Source organism: Oncorhynchus nerka, linkage group LG14 (assembly GCF_034236695.1).
Source record: "Oncorhynchus nerka isolate Pitt River linkage group LG14, Oner_Uvic_2.0, whole genome shotgun sequence".
NCBI classification, from domain to species: Eukaryota; Metazoa; Chordata; class Actinopteri; order Salmoniformes; family Salmonidae; genus Oncorhynchus; species Oncorhynchus nerka.
The window spans coordinates 88,356,248-88,381,881 of record NC_088409.1 but is presented as its reverse complement, the minus strand read 5'-3'; the positions used below and the strand labels follow the sequence as shown (position 1 = coordinate 88,381,881).

Genomic DNA, 25,634 nt, shown 5'->3' with positions numbered 1-25,634 from the left:
GATCTAAAATTGACTCTGGAAATAGTACTGTTAGGAGCTCTGAAGAGACCGGGTTAGTCAATTACTAATATACCAATACTCTTAGTAAAAGTATTTATCTTCAACACGCAATCTGTAGATTCTATTCGATTAGATTGAAATTGTACGTTGAACATCATAGCAAAGGTGAAAGATATGTGTTGCGTAGAAACACGAAGTGGGTGGCCAGCAGAGATAGATGGGATGGGCTGAAGGAAGCTGAGGGTTGGGATGTGGAATTGGAGACAAGTGTGGGAGGGGTCTCGAATGGGGAGGGGTCTGTGGGAGGGGTCTCGAATGGGGAGGGGTCTGTGGGAGGGGTCTTGAATGGTTGAGGGGCAGCTATTGGGGAACTTGGAGGGTTTGGGCTTTACAAGATTGTGATCATGAAAAAGGAAACTATGACACGCACCCTCACACATAAGGATGGCTCTGTTGCGGAAAGACTGACACATGTTTGATAGTGTCTTGATGCTGTAGTGTTTGATAGTGTCTTGATGCTGTAGTGTTTGATAGTGTCTTGATGCTGTAGTGTTTAATAGTGTCTTGATGCTGTAGTGTTTAATAGTGTCTTGATGCTGTAGTGTTTGATAGTGTCTTGATGCTGTAGTGTTTGATAGTGTCTTGATGCTGTAGTGTTTGATAGTGTCTTGATGCTGTAGTGTTTGATAGTGTCTTGATGCTGTAGTGTTTGATAGTGTCTTGATGCTGTAGTGTTTGATAGTGTCTTGATGCTGTAGTGTTTGATAGTGTCTTGATGCTGTAGTGTTTGATAGTGTCTTGATGCTGTAGTGTTTGATAGTGTCTTGATGCTGTAGTGTTTGATAGTGTCTTGATGCTGTAGTGTTTGATAGTGTCTTGATACTGTAGTGTTTGATAGTGTCTTGATGCTGTAGTGTTTGATAGTGTCTTGATGCTGTAGTGTTTGATAGTGTCTTGATGCTGTAGTGTTTGATAGTGTCTTGATGCTGTAGTGTTTGATAGTGTCTTGATGCTGTAGTGTTTGATAGTGTCTTGATGCTGTAGTGTTTGATAGTGTCTTGATGCTGTAGTGTTTGATAGTGTCTTGATGCTGTAGTGTTTGATAGTGTCTTGATGCTGTAGTGTTTGATAGTGTCTTGATACTGTAGTGTTTGATAGTGTCTTGATGCTGTAGTGTTTGATAGTGTCTTGATGCTGTAGTGTTTGATAGTGTCTTGATGCTGTAGTGTTTGATAGTGTCTTGATGCTGTAGTGTTTGATAGTGTCTTGATGCTGTAGTGTTTGATAGTGTCTTGATGCTGTAGTGTTTGATAGTGTCTTGATGCTGTAGTGTTTGATAGTGTCTTGATGCTGTAGTGTTTGATAGTGTCTTGATGCTGTAGTGTTTGATAGTGTCTTGATGCTGTAGTGTTTGATAGTGTCTTGATGCTGTAGTGTTTGATAGTGTCTTGATGCTGTAGTGTTTGATAGTGTCTTGATGCTGTAGTGTTTGATAGTGTCTTGATGCTGTAGTGTTTGATAGTGTCTTGATGCTGTAGTGTTTGATAGTGTCTTGATGCTGTAGTGTTTGATAGTGTCTTGATGCTGTAGTGTTTGATAGTGTCTTGATGCTGTAGTGTTTGATAGTGTCTTGATGCTGTAGTGTTTGATAGTGTCTTGATGCTGTAGTGTTTGATAGTGTCTTGATGCTGTAGTGTTTGATAGTGTCTTGATGCTGTAGTGTTTGTCCTTCATGTTCTAATCCTTTAATGTTACCCCTTCCTTGTGTTTTATGTAATAAACACCATATACACACACACTATATACACACACTATATACACACTATACACACACACTATATACACACACTATATACACACACTATACACACACACTATATACACACACCATATACACACACACTATATACATACACACTATATACACACTATATACACACACTATATACACACTATATACACACACTATATACACACACTATACACACACACTATATACACACACCATATACACACACTATATACACACTATATACACACACTATATACACACACATTTACAAACACTATATACACACACTCTATATACACACACTATATACACACACCATATACACACACATTTACAAACACTATATACACACACTATATACACACTATATACACACACCATATACACACACATTTACAAACACTATATACACACACTCTATATACACACACCATATACACACACTATATACACCCACAACATTTACAAACACTATATACACACACTATATACACACACCATATACACACACAACATTTACAAACACTATATACACACACTCTATATACACACACCATATACACACACTCTATATACACACACTATATACACACACAACATTTACAAACACTATATACACACACTCTATATACACACACCATATACACACACTCTATATACACACACCATATACACACACAACATTTACAAACACTATATACACACACTATATACACACACTGTAAACAAACACTATATACAAACACTATATACACACACTATATACACACACTGTAAACAAGCACTATATACAAACACTATATACACACACTATATACACACACAACATTTACAAACACTATATACACACACAACATTTACAAACACTATATACACACACTGTAAACAAACACTATATACACACACTGTAAACAAACACTATATACACACACTGTAAACAAATACTATATACACACACTGTAAACAAACACTATATACACACACTGTAACCAAACACTATATACACACACTGTAAACAAATACTATATACACACACTATAAACAAACACTATATACACACACTATATACTCTATCATTCAACATTTTGGGGTCACTTAGAAATGTCCTTGTTTTTTGAAATAAAAGCAAGAAAATGTGTCCGTTAAAATAACATAACATTTATCAGAAATACAGTGTAGACATTGTTAATGTTGTAAATGACTATTGTAGCTGGAAACAGCTGATTTTTAATGAATATCTACATGGGTGTACAGAGGCCCATTATCAGCAACCATCACTCCTGTGTTCCAATGGCACGTTGTGTTAGCTAATCCAGGTTTATCATTTTAAAAGGCTAATTCATCATTAGAAAACCCTTTTTGAAATTATGTTAGCACAGCAGAAAACTGTTGTCCGGATTAAAGAAGCATTAAACTGTCCTTCTTTAGGCTAGCTGAGAATCTGGAGTATCAGCATTTGTGGGTTTGATTATAGGCTCAAAATGGCCAGAAACAAATAACTTTAAAAACATCTAATTATTTAACCTTTATTTAACCAGGTAGGCTAGTTGAGAACAAGTTCTCATTTACAACTGCGACCTGGTCAAGATAAAGCAAAGCAGTTCGACACAAACAACAACACAGAGTTACACATGGAATAAACACACATACAGCCAATAATACAGTAGAAAAAAGTTTATATACAGTTTCTTCTGAAACTCGTCAGTCTATTCTTGTTCTGAGAAATGAAGGCTATTCCATGCGAGAAATGGCCAAGAAACTGAAGATCAATGCTGTGTACTACTCCCTTCACAGAACAGCACAAACTGGCGCTAACCAGAATGGAAAGAGGAGTGGGAGGCCCCGGGACACAACCGAGCAAGAGGACAAGTACATTAGAGTGTCTAGTTTGAGAAACAGATGCCTCACTAGTTCTCAACTGGCAGGTTCATTAATTTGTACCCGCAAAACACCAGTCTCAACGTCAACGGTGAAGAGGAGACTCCGGGTTTTTGGCCTTCTAGGCAGAGTTGCAAAGAAAAGGCCATATCTCAGACTGGCCAATAAAAATCAAATATTAAGATGGGCAAAAGAACACAGACACTGGACAGAGGAAGATTGGAAAAAAGTGTTATGGACAGACTAATCTAAGTTTGAGGTGTTCGGTTCACAAAGAAGAACATTTGTGAGACGCAGAAAAAATGAAAAGATGCTGGAGGAGTGCCTGACGCCATCTGTCAAGCATGGTGGAGGCAATGTGATGGTCTGGGGGTGATGGTCTGGGGGTGCTTTGGTGGTGGTAAAGTGGGAGATTTGTTCAGGGTAAAAGGGATCTTGAGAAGGAAGGCTATCACTCCATTTTGCAACGCTATGCCATACCCTGTGGGCAGTGATTAATTGGAGCCAATTTCCTCCTACAACAGGACAATGACCCAAAGCACAGCTCCAAACTATGCAAGAACTATTTAGGGAAGAAGCAGTCAGCTGGTATTCTGTCTATAATGGAGTGGCCAGCACAGTCACCAGATCTCAACCCTATTGAGTTGTTGTGTGAGCAGCTTGATAGTATGGTACGTAAGAAGTGCCCATCAAGCCAATCCAACTTGTGAGAGGTGCTTCAGGAAGCATGGGGTGAAATCTCTTCAGATTACCTCAACAAATTGACAACTAGAACTCCAAAGGTCTACAAGGCTGTAATTGCTGTAAATGGAGGATTCTTTAACGAAATCAATAAAAAATGACTTATTTTTAACTTATTTATAACGTCTTGACTATATTTCCTATTCATTTTACTACTAATTTCATGTATGTTTTCATGGAAAACAAGGACATTTCTAAGTGAACCCAAACTTTTGAATGGTGGTGTACACACACTAAACACACACCATATACACACACACTGTATACACACCATATACACTTACTTAGCATTCACTAACAGTAATGCTCACACACAAACTCCCTGCAGCAAGCAGTGCATATGCAGACGTATGTGTTAACTGTCTTGTTTAGGATGAAACACTCTGCTGAATGAACATATAGTCTATCATGAGAACTAATTGTGACATCTGATGTGGTTGGCTTTCCCCCCCAGGCGGGCGTGTCTAAGCTGAACGAAGCGAAGGCATTGGTGGATGAGCTGAAGAGACGGGCTGCTGAGCAGAGCACTCTGCTGAGGACCAAACAGCAGGAGGCAGACTCAGCCCTGCAGGAGATCACCACCTCTATGCAGGTGTGTGTGTGTGTGTGTGTGTGTGTGTGTGTGTGTGTGTGTGTGTGTGTGTGTGTGTGTTTGTGCGAGCGCATTGGAGTGTGCCTGTACATTTGTGTATAGTTGTTTCTCTGAGCATGAGCTGTCTTTGTGCGTAGGTGTGTGTGACAAGTCTCTTTGACAACTCTTTAAGCCTCCGGGGACTGGCCTGGTCTGTCCGATTCGCCAAGCCGTTTCCGTGACAACTGCTGAGCAGATTCTAATAACAGCTTATTTCTCTCTATTTGTGTCTCTCTCTGTCTCTCTGTCTCACTCTTCTCTGTCTCGGACAGCTATTAATTTTTCCTCCCATAATTCACCCTGATTATTCATAAGCCCACCGTGCATGGCCCGCCAGCCTCAGATCCCAGAGATGTGTGTGTGTGTATTTGTAGTGTGTGTGTGTTTGTAATGTGTGTGTGTGTTTGTAACGTGTTTGTGTGTTATCTGGCTTGTGATGTGGCAGTGATATACTGGGACAGGGGTCCCCACAGGGACTTCCATCTCCTTCAGGCTAAGGTTTTGCACCAACTTTTCATCCAAACTTTCTCTGTGTCTTTGCCCTTCTCTCTACCTGCTACGCTCTACCGCATAGCTTGAGTGAGTGTGTCCTCATTCTTCATAGCTAATGTTTTCTGTTTCTTCCACTTTCATCTTCTCCCTGATGGGTTGATGTATTGGGGAAAGCTCTGTTCATTAGTGAAGATATCTCACCATCTTTCTCTTCAGTCATAGAGATGGAGGGAAAGAGAGAGGGAGGGGGAGGGCATTCAGTACCAGTCAAAAGTTTGGACACCTACTCATTCAAGGGTTTTTCTTTATTTTTACTATTTTCTACATTGTAGAATAATAGTGAAGACATCAAATCTATGAAATAAATCATGCTGTAACCAAAAAGTGTTAAACAAATCAAAATATATTTTATATTTGAGATTCTTCAAAGTAGCCATCATTTTCCTTTATGACATATTTGCAAATTAGGAGGTTGAGGGGAGGAGGGATGGGGTAAATTAGGAGGTGGAGGGATGGGAAGAGACAAGGGAGATGAGGGGAGGAGGGATGGGGTAAATTAGGAGGTTGAGGGGAGGAGGGATGGGGTAAATTAGGAGGTTGAGGGGAGGAGGGATGGGGTAAATTAGGAGGTTGAGGGGAGGAGGGATGGGGTAAATTAGGAGGTTGAGGGGAGGAGGGATGGGGTAAATTAGGAGGTTGAGGGGAGGAGGGATGGGGTAAATTAGGAGGTTGAGGGGAGGAGGGATGGGGTAAATTAGGAGGTGGAGGGATGGGGTAAATTAGGAGGTGGAGGGGAGGAGGGATGGGGTAAATTAGGAGGTGGAGGGATGGGGTAAATTAAGAGGTTGAGGGGAGGAGGGATGGGGTAAATTAGGAGGTTGAGAGGAGGAGGGATGGGGTAAATTAGGAGGTTGAGGGGAGGAGGGATGGGGTAAATTAGGAGGTTGAGGGGAGGAGGGATGGGGTAAATTAGGAGGTTGAGGGAGGAGGGATGGGGTAAATTAGGAGGTTGAGGGGAGGAGGGATGGGGTAAATTAGGAGGTTGAGGGGAGGAGGGATGGGGTAAATTAGGAGGTTGAGGGGAGGAGGGATGGGGTAAATTAGGAGGTTGAGGGGAGGAGGGATGGGGTAAATTAGGAGGTTGAGGGGAGGAGGGATGGGGTAAATTAGGAGGTGGAGGGAGGGGAGGAGGGATGGGGTAAATTAGGAGGTGGAGGGAGGGGAGGAGGGATGGGGTAAATTAGGAGGTGGAGGGAGGGGAGGAAGGATGGGGTTAATTACGAGGTGGAGGGAGGGGAGGAGGGATGGGGTAAATTAGGAGGTGGAGGGAGGGGAGGAGGGATGGGGTAAATTAGGAGGTGGAGGGAGAGGAGGAGGGATGGGGTAAATTAGGAGGTGGAGGGAGGGGAGGAGGGATGGGGTAAATTAGGAGTCGGAGGGAGGGGAGGAGGGATGGGGTAAATTAGGAGGTTGAGGGGAGGAGGGATGGGGTAATTTAGGAGGTGGAGGGGAGGAGGGATGGGGTAAATTTGGTGGTTGAGGGGAGGAGGGATGGGGTAAATTAGGAGGTTGAGGGGAGCAGGGATGGGGTAAATTAGGAGGTTGAGGGGAGGAGGGATGGGGTAAATTAGGAGGTGGAGGGATGGGAAGAGACAAGGGAGATGAGGGAGGAGGGATGGGGTAAATTAGGAGGTGGAGGGGAGGAGGGATGGGGTAAATTAGGAGGTGGAGGGGAGGAGGGATGGGGTAAATTAGGAGGTTGAGGGGAGGAGGGATGGGGTAAATTAGGAGGTGGAGGGGAGGAGGGATGGGGTAATTTAGGAGGTGGAGGGGAGGAGGGATGGGGTAAATTAGGAGGTTGAGGGGTGGAGGGATGGGGTAAATTAGGAGGTTGAGGGGTGGAGGGATGGGGTAAATTAGGAGGTTGAGGGGAGGAGGGATGGGGTAAATTAGGAGGTTGAGGGGAGGAGGGATGGGGTAAATTAGGAGGTGGAGGGATGGGAAGAGACAAGGGGGTTGAGGGGAGGAGGGATGGGGTAAATTAGGAGGTTGAGGGGAGGAGGGATGGGGTTGAGAATTAGGAGGTTGAGGGGAGGAGGGATGGGGTAAATTAGGAGGTTGAGGGGAGGATGGATGGGGTAAATTAGGAGGTGGAGGGATGGGGTAAATTAGGAGGTTGAGAGGAGGAGGGATGGGGTAAATTAGGAGGTTGAGGGGAGGAGGGATGGGGTAATTTAGGAGGTGGAGGGGAGGAGGGATGGGGTAAAGAAGGAGGTTGAGAGGAGGAGGGATGGGGTAAATTAGGAGGTGGAGGGGGGAGGGATGGGGTAAATTAGGAGGTTGAGGGGAGGAGGGATGGGGTAAATTAGGAGGTTGAGGGGAGAAGGGATGGGGTAAATTAGGAGGTTGATGGGAGGAGGGATGGGGTAAATTAGGAGGTGGAGGGGAGGAGGGATGGGGTAAATTAGGAGGTTGAGGGGAGGAGGGATGGGGTAAATTAGGAGGTTGAGGGGAGGAGGGATGGGGTAAATTAGGAGGTTGAGGGGAGGAGGGATGGGGTAAATTAGGAGGTTGAGGGAGGAGGGATGGGGTAAATTAGGAGGTTGAGGGGAGGAGGGATGGGGTAAATTAGGAGGTTGAGGGGAGGAGGGATGGGGTAAATTAGGAGGTTGATGGGAGGAGGGATGGGGTAAATTAGGAGGTGGAGGGAGGGGAGGAGGGATGGGGTAAATTAGGAGGTGGAGGGAGGGGAGGAGGGATGGGGTAAATTAGGAGGTGGAGGGAGGGAGGAGGGATGGGGTAAATTAGGAGGTGGAGGGAGGGGAGGAGGGATGGGGTAAATTAGGAGTCGGAGGGAGGGGAGGAGGGATGGGGTAAATTAGGAGGTTGAGGGGAGGAGGGATGGGGTAATTTAGGAGGTGGAGGGGAGGAGGGATGGGGTAAATTTGGTGGTTGAGGGGAGGAGGGATGGGGTAAATTAGGAGGTTGAGGGGAGCAGGGATGGGGTAAATTAGGAGGTTGAGGGGAGGAGGGATGGGGTAAATTAGGAGGTGGAGGGGAGGGGGATGGGGTAATTTAGGAGGTGGAGGGGAGGAGGGATGGGGTAAATTAGGAGGTGGAGGGGAGGAGGGATGGGGTAAATTAGGAGGTTGAGGGGAGGAGGGATGGGGTAAATTAGGAGGTTGAGGGGAGGAGGGATGGGGTAAATTAGGAGGTGGAGGGGAGGAGGGATGGGGTAAATTAGGAGGTGGAGGGGAGGAGGGATGGGGTAAATTAGGAGGTGGAGGGGAGGAGGGATGGGGTAAATTAGGAGGTGGAGGGGAGGAGGGATGGGGTAAATTAGGAGGTTGAGGGGAGGAGGGATGGGGTAAATTAGGAGTTTGAGGGGAGGAGGGATGGGGTAAATTAGGAGGTTGAGAGGAGGAGGGATGGGGTAAATTAGGAGGTGGAGGGGAGGAGGGATGGGGTAAATTAGGAGGTGGAGGGGAGGAGGGATGGGGTAAATTAGGAGGTGGAGGGGAGGAGGGATGGGGTAAATGGGGTGGAGGGATGGGGTAAATTAGGAGGTTGAGGGGAGGAGGGATGGGGTAAATTAGGAGGTTGAGGGGAGGAGGGATGTGGTAAATTAGGAGATGGAGGGGAGGAGGGATGGGGTAAATTAGGAGGTGGAGGGGAGGAGGGATGGGGTAAATTAGGAGGTGGAGGGGAGGAGGGATGGGGTAAATTAGGAGGTTGAGGGGAGGAGGGATGGGGTAAATTAGGAGTTTGAGGGGAGGAGGGATGGGGTAAATTAGGAGGTTGAGAGGAGGAGGGATGGGGTAAATTAGGAGGTTGAGGGGAGGAGGGATGGGGTAAATTAGGAGGTGGAGGGGAGGAGGGATGGGGTAAATTAGGAGGTGGAGGGATGGGGTAAATTAAGAGGTTGAGGGGAGGAGGGATGGGGTAAATTAGGAGGTTGAGAGGAGGAGGGATGGGGTAAATTAGGAGGTTGAGGGGAGGAGGGATGGGGTAAATTAGGAGGTTGAGGGGAGGAGGGATGGGGTAAATTAGGAGGTGGAGGGATGGGAAGAGACAAGGGGGTTGAGGGGAGGAGGGATGGGGTAAATTAGGAGGTTGAGGAGAGGAGGGATGGGGTAAATTAGGAGGTTGAGGGGAGGATGGATGGGGTAAATTAGGAGGTGGAGGGATGGGCTAAAGTAGGAGGTTGAGGGGAGGAGGGATGGGGTAAATTAGGAGGTTGAGGGGAGGATGGATGGGGTTGAGAGGAGGAGGGATGGGGTAAATTAGGAGGTGGAGGGGAGGAGGGATGGGGTAAATTAGGAGGTGGAGGGGAGGAGGGATGGGGTAAATTAGGAGGTGGAGGGGAGGAGGGATGGGGTAAAGAAGGAGGTTGAGAGGAGGAGGGATGGGGTAAATTAGGAGGTGGAGGGGAGGAGGGATGGGGTAAATTAGGAGGTTGAGGGGAGGAGGGATGGGGTAAATTAGGAGGTGGAGGGGAGGAGGGATGGGGTAAATTAGGAGGTTGAGGGGAGGAGGGATGGGGTAAATTAAGAGGTGGAGGGGAGGAGGGATGGGGTAAATTAGGAGGTTGAGGGGAGGAGGGATGGGGTAAATTAGGAGGTTGAGGGGAGGAGGGATGGGGTAAATTAGGAGGTTGAGGGGAGGAGGGATGGGGTAAATTAGGAGGTGGAGGGGAGGAGGGATGGGGTAAATTAGGAGGTTGAGGGGAGGAGGGATGGGGTAAATTAGGAGGTGGAGGGGTAGAGATGGGAAGAGACGGGGAGGATGAGGTGGTAGAAATGTGATATTGTTTTTGATTCCGATGATTGGTAATGAAAAGTCAGTCTCCCTCTCTCTATCTCATCTTTCACCTGAGCCAGAATGGACTCCATCACTTCCTCACCTCCCCTCTTTGTTCTGGATTTCAGAATGCCAGTGACCAGAAGACTGAGATGGAGAAAATCAAAGGGAAGATTGCTCAGGAGGTGTCTAAGTGTGAAGAGAGGAAGGGGAAAATAGACGACGAGCTGAGAGAAGTACAGGTGAATACAACCAGAATACCCTTACAATACATGTCCCCACATTCACATCTCTATTATCTGTTGTTTCTGTTGTTTATTTTGTCTTACCTCTGTTGTTGTACCTCTGTGTTGTTTTACCTCTCTGTTGTTGTACCTCTGTGTTGTTGTACCTCTGTGTTGTTTTACCTCTGTGTTGTTGTACCTCTGTGTTGTTTTACCTCTGTGTTGTTGTACCTCTGTGTTGTTTTACCTCTGTGTTGTTTTACCTCTGTGTTGTTGTACCTCTGTGTTGTTTTACCTCTGTGTTGTTTTACCTCTTCTGTTGTTTTACCTCTGTTGTTTTACCTCTGTTGTTGTACCTGTTGTTGTACCCCTGTTGTTGTACTTCTGTTGTTGTACCTCTGTTGTTGTACCTCTGTTGTTGTACTTCTGTTGTTGTACCTCTGTTGTTGTACCTCTGTTGTTGTACCTCTGTTGTTGTACCTGTTGTTGTACCTGTTGTTGTACCTCTGTTGTTGTACTTGTTGTTGTACCTCTGTTGTTGTACCTCTGTTGTTGTACCTCTGTTGTTGTACCTGTTGTTGTACCTGTTGTTGTACCCCTGTTGTTGTACCTGTTGTTGTACCCCTGTTGTTGTACCCCTGTTGTTGTACCTCTGTTGTTGTACCTCTGTTGTTGTACCTGTTGTTGTACCTCTGTTGTTGTACCTCTGTTGTTGTACCTGTTGTTGTACCTCTGTTGTTGTACCTCTGTTGTTGTACCTCTGTTGTTGTAACTGTTGTTGTACCTGTTGTTGTACCTCTGTTGTTGTACCTGTTGTTGTACCTCTGTTGTTGTACCTCTGTTGTACCCCTGTTGTTGTACCTCTGTTGTTGTACCTGTTGTTGTACCTCTGTTGTTGTACCTGTTGTTGTACCTCTGTTGTTGTACCTCTGTTGTTGTACCTCTGTTGTACCCCTGTTGTTTTACCTCTGTTGTTGTACCTCTGTTGTACCCCTGTTGTTTTACCTCTGTTGTTGTACCTCTGTTGTTGTACCTCTGTTGTACCCCTGTTGTTTTACCTCTGTTGTTGTACCCCTGTTGTTTTACCTCTGTTGTTGTACCTGTTGTTGTACCTCTGTTGTTGTACCTCTGTTGTTGTACCTCTGTTGTTGTACCTCTGTTGTTGTACCTCTGTTGTACCTGTTGTTGTACCTCTGTTGTACCTGTTGTTGTACCTCTGTTGTACCCCTGTTGTTGTACCCCTGTTGTTTTACCTCTGTTGTTTTACCTGTTGTTGTACCTCTGTTGTTGTACCTCTGTTGTTGTACCTCTGTTGTTTTACCTCTGTTGTCGTACCCCTGTTGTTGTACCTGTTGTCGTACCTCTGTTGTTGTACCTCTGTTGTTTTACCTCTGTTGTTTTACCTCTGTTGTTGTACCTCTGTTGTTTTACCTGTTGTACCTCTGTTGTTGTACCTCTGTTGTTTTACCTCTGTTGTCGTACCTGTCGTTGTACCTCTGTTGTTGTACCTCTGTTGTTGTACCTCTGTTGTTGTACCTCTGTTGTTGTACCTGTTGTTGTACCTCTGTTGTTGTACCTCTGTTGTTGTACCTCTGTTGTCGTACCCCTGTTGTTGTACCTGTTGTTGTACCTCTGTTGTTGTACCTGTTGTTGTACCTCTGTTGTTGTACCTCTGTTGTTTTACCTCTGTTGTCGTACCCCTGTTGTTGTACCTGTTGTTGTACCTCTGTTGTTTTACCTCTGTTGTTGTACCTCTGTTGTTGTACCTCTGTTGTTTTACCTGTTGTTGTACCTCTGTTGTTGTACCTCTGTTGTTGTACCTCTGTTGTTGTACCTCTGTTGTTTTACCTCTGTTGTCGTACCTGTCGTTGTACCTCTGTTGTTGTACCTCTGTTGTTGTACCTCTGTTGTTGTACCTCTGTTGTTTTACCTCTGTTGTCGTACCCCTGTTGTCGTACCTGTTGTTGTACCTCTGTTGTTGTACCTCTGTTGTTGTACCTGTTGTTGTACCTCTGTTGTTGTACCTCTGTTGTCGTACCCCTGTTGTTGTACCTGTTGTTGTACCCCTGTTGTTTTACCTCTGTTGTTTTACCTGTCGTTTTAGAGGATACTGGATTGACCAACACAATCAAACACAGGTTTTGTCCATAGTCCAACAGCATAGCTGGCCTACATTTAACCTGGATAAGGCAGAGTGTGCTGTAGGGAACATCAAATCACAGACACATTCACACACCTGATCTTTGTTTAATCTGTGTGTGTGTGTGTGTTTGTCTGTAGCCCCTGGTGGATGAGGCTAAGCGAGCTGTGGGGAACATCAAGCCAGAGTCTCTATCAGAGATCCGCTCCCTGAGGATGCCTCCTGACGTTATCAGAGACATCCTGGAGGGGGTGCTGCGACTCATGGGCATCTTCGACACCTCCTGGGTCAGCATGAAGAGGTGAGAGATGCGGAGGGAGGAAAGGAGGTAGGGAGGAATGGGGAGAGAAGGAGGAAATGAGATGGAGAGAGAACTAGATATTTAGTGAAAGAGAGATTTAGGGAGATAGAACTAGAAGAGTGATACAGAGAGAGAGAGAGAGAGAGTGTGTATGTGTGAAATGTGCAAATCAATCCCAGAACAACAGCAAAGGACTTTGTGAAGATGCTGGAGGAAACAGGTACAAAAGTATCTATATCCACAGTAAAACGTTTCCCTTAATGACATCACCTGAAAGGTCGCTCAGCAAGGAAGAAGCCACTGCTCCAAAGCCGCCATAAAAAAACTAACTTTTTGGAGAAATGTCCTCTGGTCTGATGAAACAAATAACTGTTTGGCCATAATGACCATCATTATGTTTGAAGGAAAAAGGGGGAGGCTTACAAGCCGAAGAACACCATCCCAACCGTGAAGCATGGGGGTGGCAGCATCATGTTGTGGGGGTGCTTTGCTGCATTAGAGACTGGTGCACTTCACAAAATAGATGACAACATGAGGAAGAAACATTATGTGGAAGAAACATTATGTGGATATATTGAAGCAACATCAAGACATCAGCCAGAAAGTTAAAGCTTGGTTGCAAATGGGTCTTTCAAATGGACAATGGCTTAAGGACAACAAAGTCAAAGTATTAGAGTGGCCATCACAAAGCTCTGACCTCAATCCTATAATCCTATAGAAAATTTGTGGGCAGGACTGAAAAAGCGTGTGCAAGAGTTAGTTACACCAATTATTTTCAATAATTTCTAAAGAAACACAATAGCCTACATACAGCACCAGTCAAAAGTTTGGACACACCTACTCATTCAAGGGTTTTTCTTTATTTTCACTATTTTCTACATTGTAGAATAATAGTGAAGACATCAAAACTATGAATTGAAAAAATAAATATATATTTTATATATACTTTATTTATCCAGGTAGGCCAGTTGAGAACATGTTCTCATTTACAACTGCGACCTGGCCAAGATAAAGCAAAGCTGTGCGACAAAAACAACAGAGTTACACAAGGAATAAACAAACATACAGTCAATAAGACAATAGAAACATCTATATACAGTGTGTGCAGATGTATTAAGATTAGGGAGGTAAGGCAATAAATAGGCCCATAGTGGCAGGGTAGCCTAGTGGTTAGAGCGTTGGACTAGTAACCGGAAGGTTGCAAGTTCAAACCCCGAACTGACAAGGTACAAATCTGTCGTTCTGCCCCTGAACAGGCAGTTAACCCACTGTTCCTAGGCCATCATTGAAAATAAGAATTTGTTCTTAACTGACTTGCCTAGTTAAATAAAGGTCAAATAATAATGACAGTTTAGCAATTTAACACTGGAGTGATAGATGTACAGAAGATAAATGTGCAAGTAGAGATACTGGGGCGCAAAGGAGCAAAAATAAAAAGAACAATATGGGGATGAGGTAGTTGGATGGGCTATTTACAGATGTGCTGTGTACAGGTGCAATGATCTGTGAGCTGCTCTGACTGCTGATGCTTAAAGTTAGTGAGGGAGATATGAGTCTCCAGCTTCAGTGATTTTTGCACTTCATTCCAGTCATTTGCAGCAGAGAACTGGAAGGAAAGGTGGAGTTGGCTTTGGCGATGACCAGTGAAATATACCTGCTGGAGCGCATGCTACGGGTGGGTGATGCTATGGTGACCAGTGAGCTGAGATAAGGTGGTGCTTTACTTAGCAAAGACTTATAGATGACCTGGAGCCAGTGGGTTAGGCGACGAGTATGAAGCGAGGGCCAGCCAACGAGAGCATACAGGTCGCAGTGGTGGGTAGTATATGGGGCTTTGGTGACAATACGGATGGCACTGTGATAGACTGCATCCAACTTGTTGAGTAGAGTGTTGGAGGCTATTTTGTAAATGACATCGCCAAAGTCGAGGATCGGTAGGATGGTCAGTTTTACGAGGGTATGTTTGGCAGCATGAGTGAAGGAGACTTTGTTGCAAAATAGGAAGCCAATTGTAGATTTAATTTTGGATTGTAGATGTTTAATGTGAGTCTGGAAGGAGAGTTTACAGTCTAATAATAACACATGGAATGTAGCCACCCTTTGCCTTGATGACAGCTTTGCACGCTCTTGGCATTCTCTCAAACAACTTCACCTGGAATGCTTTCCCAACAATCTTGAAGGAGTTCCCACATATGCTGAGCACTTGTTGGCTGCTTTTCCTTCACTCTGCGGTCCAACTCATTCCAAACCATCTCAATTGGGTTGAGGTCGGGTGATTGTGGAGGCCAGGTCATCTGATGCAGCACTCCATCGCTCTCCTTCTTGGTCAAATAGCCCTTACACAGCCTGGAGGTGTGTTGTCCTGTTGAAAAACAAATTATCTTACCACTAAGCGCAAATCAGATGGGATGGCGTATCGCTGCAGAATGCTGTGGTAGCCATGCTGGTTAAGTGTGCCTTGAATTCTAAATGAATCACAGACAGTGTCACTAGCAAAGCACCATCACACCACCTCCTCCATACTTCACGGTGGGAACCACAAATGCAGAGATCATCCATTCACCTTTTTTATATTTTTTATTTAACATTTATTTAACTAGTCAAGTCAGTTAAGATCAAATTCTTATTTACAATGACAGCCTACCAAAAAGCAAAAGGCCTCCTGTCGGGACGGGGGCTGGGATCATTTTTAAAATATATTTTTAGATATATGCAACTCATTTCAGGACATTTCTAAGTGAACCCATACTTTTAACGGTAGTAAAAAGGGGAAATATAGTCAAGACGTTGACAAAGTTATAAATAATAATTGTGTCCTTCAAACTTTTCTTTCTTCAAAGAATCTGTATCAATTACAGCCTTGCAGACCTTTGGAGTTCTAGTTGTCAATTTGTTGAGGTAATCTGAAGAGATTTCACCCCATGCTTCCTGAAGCACCCTCCCACAAGTTGGATTGGCTTGATGGCCACTTCTTACATACAATACGGTCAAGCTGCTCCCACAACAGCTCAATAGGGTTGAGATCTGGTGACTGTGCTGGCCACTCCATTATAGACAGAATACCAGCTGACTGCTTCCTCTAGCATGCTCCCACAACAGCTCAATAGGGTTGAGATCCGGTGACTGCTGGCCACTCCATTATAGACAGAATACCAGCTGACTGCTTCTTCCCTAAATAGTTCTTGCATAGTTTGGAGCTGTGCTTTGGGTCATTGTCCTGTTGTAGGAGGAAATTGGCTCCAATTAATCACTGTCCACAGGGTATGGCATAGCGTTGCAAAATGGAGTGATAGCCTTCCTTCTCAAGATCCCTTTTACCCTGAACAAATCTCCCACTTTACCACCACCAAAGCACCCCCAGACCATCACCCCCAGACCATCACATTGCCTCCACCATGCTTGACAGATGGCGTCAGGCACTCCTCCAGCATCTTTTCATTTTTTCTGCATCTCACAAATGTTCTTCTTTGTGATCCAAACACTTCAACACTAGATTTAACCTACTCTGCGTCTCACAAAGACACGCTGGTCAGAATCAAAAATCTGACATTTGGACTCATCATGTCCATTGCTCGTGTTTCTTGGCCCAAGCAAGTCTCTTCTTCTGATTGGTGTCCTTTAGTAGTGGTTTCTTGGACTTCGTCTATTACCAAATAGGGCTATCTTCTGATTGGCTCAAACAAGTGATTGGCTCAAACGCTTTAAGAAGTAAATAAATTCCACAAATTAACTTTGAACAAGGCACACCTGTTAATTGAAATGCATTCCAAGTGACTACTTCATGAAGCTGGTTGAGAGAATGCCAAGAGTGTGCAAAGCTGTCATCAAGGCAAAGGGTGGCTACTTTGAAGAATCTCAAATATAAAATGTATTTTGATTTGTTAAACACATTTTTGGTTACTACATGATTCCATGTGTTATTTCATAGTTTTGATGTCTTCACTATTATTCTACAATGTCGAAAATCGTAAAAATAAAGAAAAACCTTTGATTGAGTAGGTGTGTCCAAACTTTTGACTGGTACTATATTTCTGTGCGCATAAATGAGCAGGACGGGATTGATTGTTGTCTGGAAGGGACTGGAACGTTCCGGGGTTATAGATCTGTTGCAGGAACAGGACAGTACATGTGCAAAATAGGCAAGATGGGACAGGAATTATTTTTCACCTCCTAACCTTTTAGTAGGACCAGACAGCAGTCAGTGTGTGTCCATAGTGTATTCTGTCTGTGTGTGTGTGTCCATAGTGTATTCTGTCTGTGTGTGTGTGTCCATAGTGTATTCTGTCTGTGTGTGTGTCCATCCATAGTGTATTCTGTCTGTGTGTGTGTGTCCAACCATAGTGTATTCTGTCTGTGTGTGTGTCCAGCCATAGTGTATTCTGTCTGTGTGTGTGTCCATCCATAGTGTATTCTGTCAGTGTGTGTGTGTGTGTGTGTCCAACCATAGCGTATTCTGTCAGTGTGTGTGTGTGTGTCCATCCGTAGTGTATTCTGTCTGTGTGTGTGTCCATCCACAGTGTATTCTGTCAGTGTGTGTGTGTGTCCATCCATAGTGTATTCTGTCAGTGTGTGTGTGTGTCCATCTGTAGTGTATTATGTCTGTGTGTGTCCATCTGTAGTGTATTCTGTCTGTGTGTGTGTGTCCATCCGTAGTGTATTCTGTCAGTGTGTGTATGTCCATCTGTAGTGTATTCTGTCTGTGTGTGTGTGTCCATCTGTAGTGTATTCTGTCAGTGTGTGTGTGTCCATCTGTAGTGTATTCTGTCAGTGTGTGTGTCCATCCATAGTGTATTCTGTCAGTGTGTGTGTGTGTCCATCTGTAGTGTATTCTGTCAGTGTGTGTGTCCATCCGTAGTGTATTCTGTCAGTGTGTGTGTGTGTCCATCTGTAGTGTATTATGTCAGTGTGTGTGTCCATCCGTAGTGTATTCTGTCAGTGTGTGTGTCCATCTGTAGTGTATTCTGTCAGTGTGTGTGTGTGTCCATCCGTAGTCTATTCTGTTAAATGGCTTGTTGTAGTCATTAGTAACACTCATTAGTCTGCAAGCCATTCTAGAGGAAGTGTCTGAGAGAACCTAATCTGCAGTTGATGATTGTGTTAATTGAGTGAGTGCAGCCGCTCTGAGCAGTGTTAGGTGTGTGTGATACAGAGTGTGTTAGGATGTATATGACTAATAAACCGGGTGAATTGTCACTGTTAGCTCTTAATTAGAGTTAGAAGTTTTACTTCAATAACTTCAGGCTTGAATTAACATTAGCTGCCCCATTATCAGATTTGTGAGTCTCTCTCTCTCTCTCTGTCTGCCTCTGTCTGTCTGTCTGTCTGTCTGTCTGTCTGTCTGTCTGTCTGTCTGTCTGTCTGTCTGTCTCTCTCTCTCTCTCTCTCTGTCTGTCTCTCTCTCTCTCTGTCTGTCTGTCTCTCTGTCTCTCTGTCTGTCTGTCTCTCTCTCTCTCTCTCTGTCTGTCTGTCTGTCTCTCTCTCTCTCTCTCTCTCTCTCTCTCTCTCTCTGTCTTTCTCTCTCTCTCTCTCTCTCTCTCTCTCTCTCTCTCTCTCTCTAGTTTCCTGGCTAAGAGGGGGGTAAGAGAGGACATAGCCACATTTGAGGCGAGGAACATCAGTCACGAGATCCGTCAGAGTGTGGAGGAGCTACTGACCAGAAACAAGGCCTCCTTCGACTCCAAGGTGAACTAGTTTGCCAAGTCAGTTAGTCTAGCTAATTAGCCAAGTCAGTTAGTCTAGCTAATTTGCAAAGTCAGTTAGTCTAGCTAGTTTGCCAAGTCAGTTAGTCTAGCTAGTTTGCCAAGTCAGTTAGTCTAGCTAGTTAGCCAAGTCAGTTAGTCTAGCTAGTTAGCCAAGTCAGTTAGTCTAGCTAGTTAGCCAAGTCAGTTAGTCTAGCTAGTTAGCCAAGTCAGTTAGTCTAGCTAGTTAGCCAAGTCAGTTAGTCTAGCTAGTTTGCCAAGCCAGTTAGTCTAGCTAGTTTGCCAAGCCAGTTAGTCTAGCTAGTTTGCCAAGCCAGTTAGTCTAGCTAGTTAGCCAAGCCAGTTAGTCTAGCTAGTTAGCCAAGTCAGTTAGTCTAGCTAGTTAGCCAAGTCAGTTAGTCTAGCTAGTTATAGCCAAGTCAGTTAGTCTAGCTAGTTTGCCAAGCCAGTTAGTCTAGCTAGTTTGCCAAGCCAGTTAGTCTAGCTAGTTTGCCAAGCCAGTTAGTCTAGCTAGTTAGCCAAGCCAGTTAGTCTAGCTAGTTTGCCAAGCCAGTTAGTCTAGCTAGTTTGCCAAGCCAGTTAGTCTAGCTAGTTTGCCAAGCCAGTTAGTCTAGCTAGTTTGCCAAGCCAGTTAGTCTAGCTAGTTTGCCAAGCCAGTTAGTCTAGCTAGTTTGCCAAGCCAGTTAGTCTAGCTAGTTTGCCAAGTCAGTTAGTCTAGCTAGTTTGCCAAGTCAGTTAGTCTAGCTAGTTTGCCAAGTCAGTTAGTCTAGCAAGTTTGCCAAGTCAGTTAGTCTAGCTAGTTTGCCAAGTCAGTTAGTCTAGCTAGTTTGCCAAGCCAGTTAGTCTAGCTAGTTTGCCAAGCCAGTTAGTCTAGCTAGTTTGCCAAGTCAGTTAGTCTAGCTAGTTTGCCAAGTCAGTTAGTCTAGCTAGTTTGCCAAGCCAGTTAGTCTAGCTAGTTTGCCAAGCCAGTTAGTCTAGCGCTACAACTCAAGGTGGAAGTTGTACCTGATCACAGATCTAGGATCAGATTATCCTACTCTTAACCATTATAGGGTGGGAACTTGTTTTGACGTATATGATGTGATGGACAACTACTGCAACTACTATTAACCTAGCGCTACAGCTACCTATGTACCTTTATAGAAGTGGTTAGCTAATAGCGGTCGAGCTGAAGAGATCATTCGAGCCTCCTAAAATAAGCTTCCTTTCTCTTACTCCAGTGTTGTGTTGTTGTTCTTGTTGTTGTCAGAATGCTAAGCGTGCAAGTGCTGCGGCTGCTCCACTGGCAGCCTGGCTGAAGGCCAACGTACAGTACTCACACGTCCTGGAGAGGATACAGCCACTGGAGAGAGAACAGGCTGGGCTACTGGAGTGAGTATATACACGTACGCATTCACACACGCCTGATCCTCAAGCATCATTTCATGTGTGTTGCTTGTTTGTGTGTGTGTGTGTGTAGGAACTTGAGAAAGACAGAGAGTCGGAAGACTAAACTGGAGGAGCAGCTCAACTCTGTGGGGCAGAAAGTCAACGAGCTGAAAGAAAAGTAAGTATATTTTTTGCATCCCTCGCCCCTTGACAGCCTCAATCTCTTCTACTGTCTCACTGATTAACTCTGTTCTGTTGTAGAGACAAGTTACAGGAATACTCGTCTGGCCTTTATTCCTCTCTCTACCCCTCCCCCTCTCTCTCTCTCCCTCTCTCTCTCTCTCTCTCTCTCTCTCTCTCTCTCTACCCCTCTCTCTACCTCTCTCTCTACCCCTCTCTCTCTCTCTCTCTACCCCTCTCTACCTCTCTCTACCTCTCTCTCTCTCTCTCTCTCTACCCCTCCCTCTCTCTCTCTCTCTCCCCCTCTCTCTCTCTACCCCTCTCTCTCTATCTACCCCTCTCTCTCTCTCTACCCCTCTTTCTCTCTCTCTACCACTCTCTCTCTCTCTACCCCTCTCTACCTCTCTCTACCTCTCTCTCTCTCTACTCCTCTCTCTCTCTCTCTACCCCTCCCTCTCTCTCTCTCTACCTCTCTCTCTCTCTACCCCTCTCTCTCTCTCTCTCTACCCCTCTCTCTCTCTCTACCCCCCTCTCTCTCTACCCCTCCCTCTCTCTCTCTCTCTCTCTCTACCCCTCCCTCTCTCTACCCTCTCTCTCTCTACCCTCTCTATCCCTCCCCTCTATCCCTCCATCCATCTCTCTCATTAGGTTCCAGTCTCGTACTACAGAGGCAGCTAAGCTGGAGGCTGAGGTCAGTAAGGCCCAGAAGACCATCCAGACAGCAGAGCAACTCATACACCAACTGGACGGAGAACACACACGCTGGAATGCCCAGGTGTTTGTGAAGAGCGGGGATGTATCCTGCTGTCTCGGTCCCTCCTGGCTGTTTTTACTCCTCTCTCTCCAGCATCTGTCCGCTCCTTAATTAAAGCACTCAATCTCCCACTGTCTCCGTCAGAGAGAGACACACACACACACACACACACACACACACACACTGTCCCGCTTGGAGCCCTCACCAGTGACTGCTTTACCTGCTACTCACGTACATACACACACTCACCTCTCTACAGTCCCACAGTCGGTGTATGAACCCAGGTTGCAGCGCTCTGTTTGCCCACCGGATGTTCTGGGGCTCGTTTAGTCTCAACGCTGAACAGATGCTCTGGCACCTGGGTCCTGGGCTGGGTCTGTTCTGGGCTGGGTCTGTTCTGTTCTGGGCTGAGTCTGTTCTGGGCTGAGTCTGTTCTGGGCTGGGTCTGTTCTGTTCTGGGCTGGGTCTGTTCTGGGCTGGGTCTGTTCTGGGCTGGGTCTGTTCTGGGCTGAGTCTGTTCTGGGCTGGGTTCTGGGCTGGGTCTGTTCTGGGCTGGGTCTGGGCTGGGTCTGTTCTGGGCTGGGTCTGTTCGGGGCTGGGTCTGTTCGGGGCTGGGTCTGTTCTCACTCTGTTTCTATGGCAGTTATTTCTGAGCTGCTCTTTAGGTAAAACCAACTAAGTCAGCTCACCTTAAATGACCTGCAGCTGAGTTTAGTGTGTGTGTCTGTGTGTGTCAGGTGGATGAGATCACTGAGGAGTTGGATACGTTGCCTAAGAGAGCGATGCTGGCAGCAGCTTTCATCACATACCTGTCTGCTGCTCCAGAGGACAGGAGACGAACCAGCCTGGAGACATGGATGAAGGCTTCTGGACTACAGAGTAAGACACAGTCACACACGCACAGTCACACGCACAGTCACACGCACAGTCACACACACAGTCACACATGCACAGTCGCACACACACAGTGACACACACACGCACAGTCACACACGCACAGTCACACACGCACAGTCACACACGCAGTCACACACACGCAGTCACACACACACAGTCACACACACACACAGTCACACACACACACAGTCACACACACACACAGTCACACACACAGTCACACACACACACACACACAGTCACACACACACAGTCACACACACACAGTCACACAGTCACACACACACAGACACACACACACACACACACACACACACACACACACACACAGTCACACACACTCAACCTTTGTCTCTCTCCTCTCTCTCTCTCTCTAACTGTGTGTGACTGTGTTCAGAGTTTGACCTGCGGCATTTCCTGTGCTCTGAGAGTGAGCAGCTGATCTGGAAAAGTGAAGGCCTGCCCTCAGATGACCTGTCTATGGAGAACGCCCTGGTTATACTGCAGGTTACATACTCTCTCTCTCTCTATTCAAAGGGCTTTATTGGCATGGGAAACATATGTTTCATTGCCAAAGCAAGTGAAATAGATAATAAACAAAACTTAAATTAACTATAAAAAATGAACAGTAAGCATTACACTCACAGAAGTTCCAAAAGAATAAAGACATTTCAAATGTCATATTATGTCGATGTACAGTGTTGTAAAGATTTGCAAATAGTTAAAGTACAAAAGGGAAAATAAATAAACATACAGTTGAAGTGGGAAGCTTACCTACACTTAGGTTGTAGTCATTACAACTAGTTTACATACACTTAGGTTGTAGTCATTACAACTAGTTTACATACTCTTAGGTTGTAGTCATTACAACTAGTTTACATACACTTAGGTTGTAGTCATTACAACTAGTTTACATACACTTAGGTTGTAGTCATTACAACTAGTTTACATACACTTAGGTTGTAGTCATTACAACTAGTTTACATACACTTAGGTTGGAGTCATTACAACTAGTTTACATACACTTAGGTTGTAGTCATTACAACTAGTTTACATTCACTTAGGTTGTAGTCATTACAACTAGTTTACATACACTTAGGTTGTAGTCATTACAACTAGTTTACATACACTTAGGTTGTAGTCATTACAACTAGTTTACATACACTTAGGTTGGAGTCATTACAACTAGTTTACATACACTTAGGTTGGAGTCATTACAACTAGTTTACATACACTTAGGTTGGAGTCATTACAACTAGTTTACATACACTTAGGTTGTAGTCATTACAACTAGTTTACATACACTTAGGTTGTAGTCATTACAACTAGTTTACCTACACTTAGGTTGGAGTCATTACAACTCGTTTACATACACTTAGGTTGTAGTCATTACAACTCGTTTACCTACACTTAGGTTGGAGTCATTACAACTCGTTTACATACACTTAGGTTGGAGTCATTACAACTCGTTTACCTACTTAGGTTGGAGTCATTACAACTAGTTTACCTACACTTAGGTTGGAGTCATTACAACTCGTTTACATACACTTAGGTTGGAGTCATTACAACTAGTTTTTCAACCACTCCACAAATTTCTTGTTAACAAACTATAGTTTTGCAAAGTCGGTTTGGACATCTACTTGTGTCATCACAAGTAATTTTTCCAACAATTGTTTACAGATAGATTATTTCACTTATAATTCACTGTATCATAATTCCAGTGGGTCAGAAGTTTACATACACTAAGTTGACTGTGCCTTTAAACAGCTTGGAAAATTCCAGAAAACGATGTCATGGCTTTAGAAGCTTCTGATATGCTAATTGACATAATTTGAGTCGATTGGAGGAGTACCTGTGGATGTATTTCAAGGCCTACCTTCAAACTCAGTGCCTCTTTGCTTGACATTATGGAAAAATCAAAAGAAATCAGCCAAGACCTCAGAAAAAAATTGTAGACCTTCACAAGTCTGGTTCATCCTTGGGACCCATTTACAAACACCTGAAGGTACCACGTTCATCTGTACAAACAATAGTACGCAAGTTTAAACCACATGGGACCACGCAGCCATCATACCGCTCAGGAAGGAGACACGTTCTGTCTCCTAGAGATGAACGTATTTTGGTTGAAAAGTGCAAATCGATCCCAGAACAACAGCAAAGGACCTTGTGAAGATGCTGAAGGAAACAGGTACAAAAGTATCTATATCCACAGTAAAACGAGTCCTATATCGACATAACCTGAAAAGCCGCTCAGCAAGGAAGAAGCCACTGCTCCAAAACCGCCATAAAAAAGCCAGACTACGGTTTGCAACTGCACATGGGGACAAAGATCGTACTTTTTGGAGAAATGTCCTCTGGTCTGATGAAACAAAAATAGAACTGTTTGGCCATAATGACCATCATTATGTTTGGAGGAAAAAGGGGGATGCTTGCAAGCCAAAGAAAACCATCCCAACCGTGAAGCACGGGGGTGGCAGCATCATGTTGTGGAGGTGCTTTGCTGCAGGAGGGTCTGGTGCACTTCACAAAATAGATGGCTTAATGAGAAAGGAAAATTACGTGGATATATTGAAGCAACATCTCAAGACATCAGTCAGGAAGTTATAGCTTGGTTGAAAATGGGTCTTCCAAATGGACGATGACCCCAAGCATACTTCCAAAGTTATGGAAAAATGTCTTAAGGACAACAAAGTCAAGGTATTGGAGTTGCCATCACAAAGGCCTGACCTCAATCCCATAGAAAACTTGTGGGCAGAACTGAAAAAGCATGTGTGAGCAAGGAGGCCTACAAACCTGACTCAGTTACACCAGCTCTGTCAGGAGGAAATGGACCAAAATGCACCCAACTTATTGTGGGATGCTTGTGGAAGGCTACCTGAAACGTTTGACCCAAGTTAAACAATTTAAAGGCAATGCAACTAAATACTAATCAAATGTATGTAAACTTCTGACCCACTGGGAATGTGATGAAAGAAATTTAAGCTGAAATAAATCATTCTCTCTACTATTATTCTGACATTTCACATTTTTAAATAAAGTGTTGATCCTAACTTTCCTAAGACAGGGAATTCTTACTAGGATTAAATGTCAGGAATTGTGAAAAACTGAGTTTAAATGTATTTGGCTAAGGTGTATATAAACTTCTGACTTCAACTGTAAATATGGCTTGTATTTACAATGGTGTTTGTTCTTCACTGGTTGCCCTTTTCTTGTGGCAACAGGGCACACATCTTGTAGCTGTGATGGCACACTGTGGTATTTCACCCAGTAGATATGGGAGTTTATCAAAATTTGATTTTGTTTTCGAATTCCTTGTGGGTCTGTGTAATCTGAGGGAAATATGTATCTCTAACATGGTTAGGAAGTGGAGCTCAGTTTCCACCTCTCTCTCTCTCTCTCTCTCATTTGTTCGCTCCGTCTCTCTCTTACTCTTTCTCTCTTACTCTTTCTCTCTTACTCTTACTCTCGCTCTCTCTCATTTGTTCTCTCTCTCTCTCACTCTTTCTCTCTCGCTCTTCCTCTCGGTCTGTCTCTCTCGCTCTTCTTCGCTCACTCTCTTTCTCTCTTATTCACCATCTCTCTTCTCTGTTCCTGACACATTTGTGAGTCGGTTCAGATGAAAAATCCCTGGAAAGGTTTGTATTGGTGTGTGTTGCGCTCTGTGTTCCTCAACTATGTTTCTATGTTGTTGTGTTTCCATGTTGAAGCTGAATTCCCTCCCTGAATGGGAGAGTCAT

At 44.6% G+C, this 25,634-nt stretch overlaps 1 protein-coding gene across 1 annotated transcript in view; it reads left to right on the top strand.

Annotated features, from left to right (window-relative positions):
• dync2h1 (dynein cytoplasmic 2 heavy chain 1) overlaps positions 1–25,634 on the top strand; it is a 377,649-nt gene that overhangs the window by 83,132 nt on the left and 268,883 nt on the right. The window contains exons 57-65 of the mRNA XM_065000515.1: positions 4,866–5,003; positions 10,463–10,576; positions 12,839–12,999; positions 18,558–18,681; positions 19,948–20,069; positions 20,158–20,244; positions 20,895–21,021; positions 21,738–21,879; positions 22,295–22,404. Coding sequence (XP_064856587.1) covers positions 4,866–5,003; positions 10,463–10,576; positions 12,839–12,999; positions 18,558–18,681; positions 19,948–20,069; positions 20,158–20,244; positions 20,895–21,021; positions 21,738–21,879; positions 22,295–22,404 — 1,125 coding nt within the window. The remainder of the gene's footprint in view (positions 1–4,865; positions 5,004–10,462; positions 10,577–12,838; positions 13,000–18,557; positions 18,682–19,947; positions 20,070–20,157; positions 20,245–20,894; positions 21,022–21,737; positions 21,880–22,294; positions 22,405–25,634) is intronic.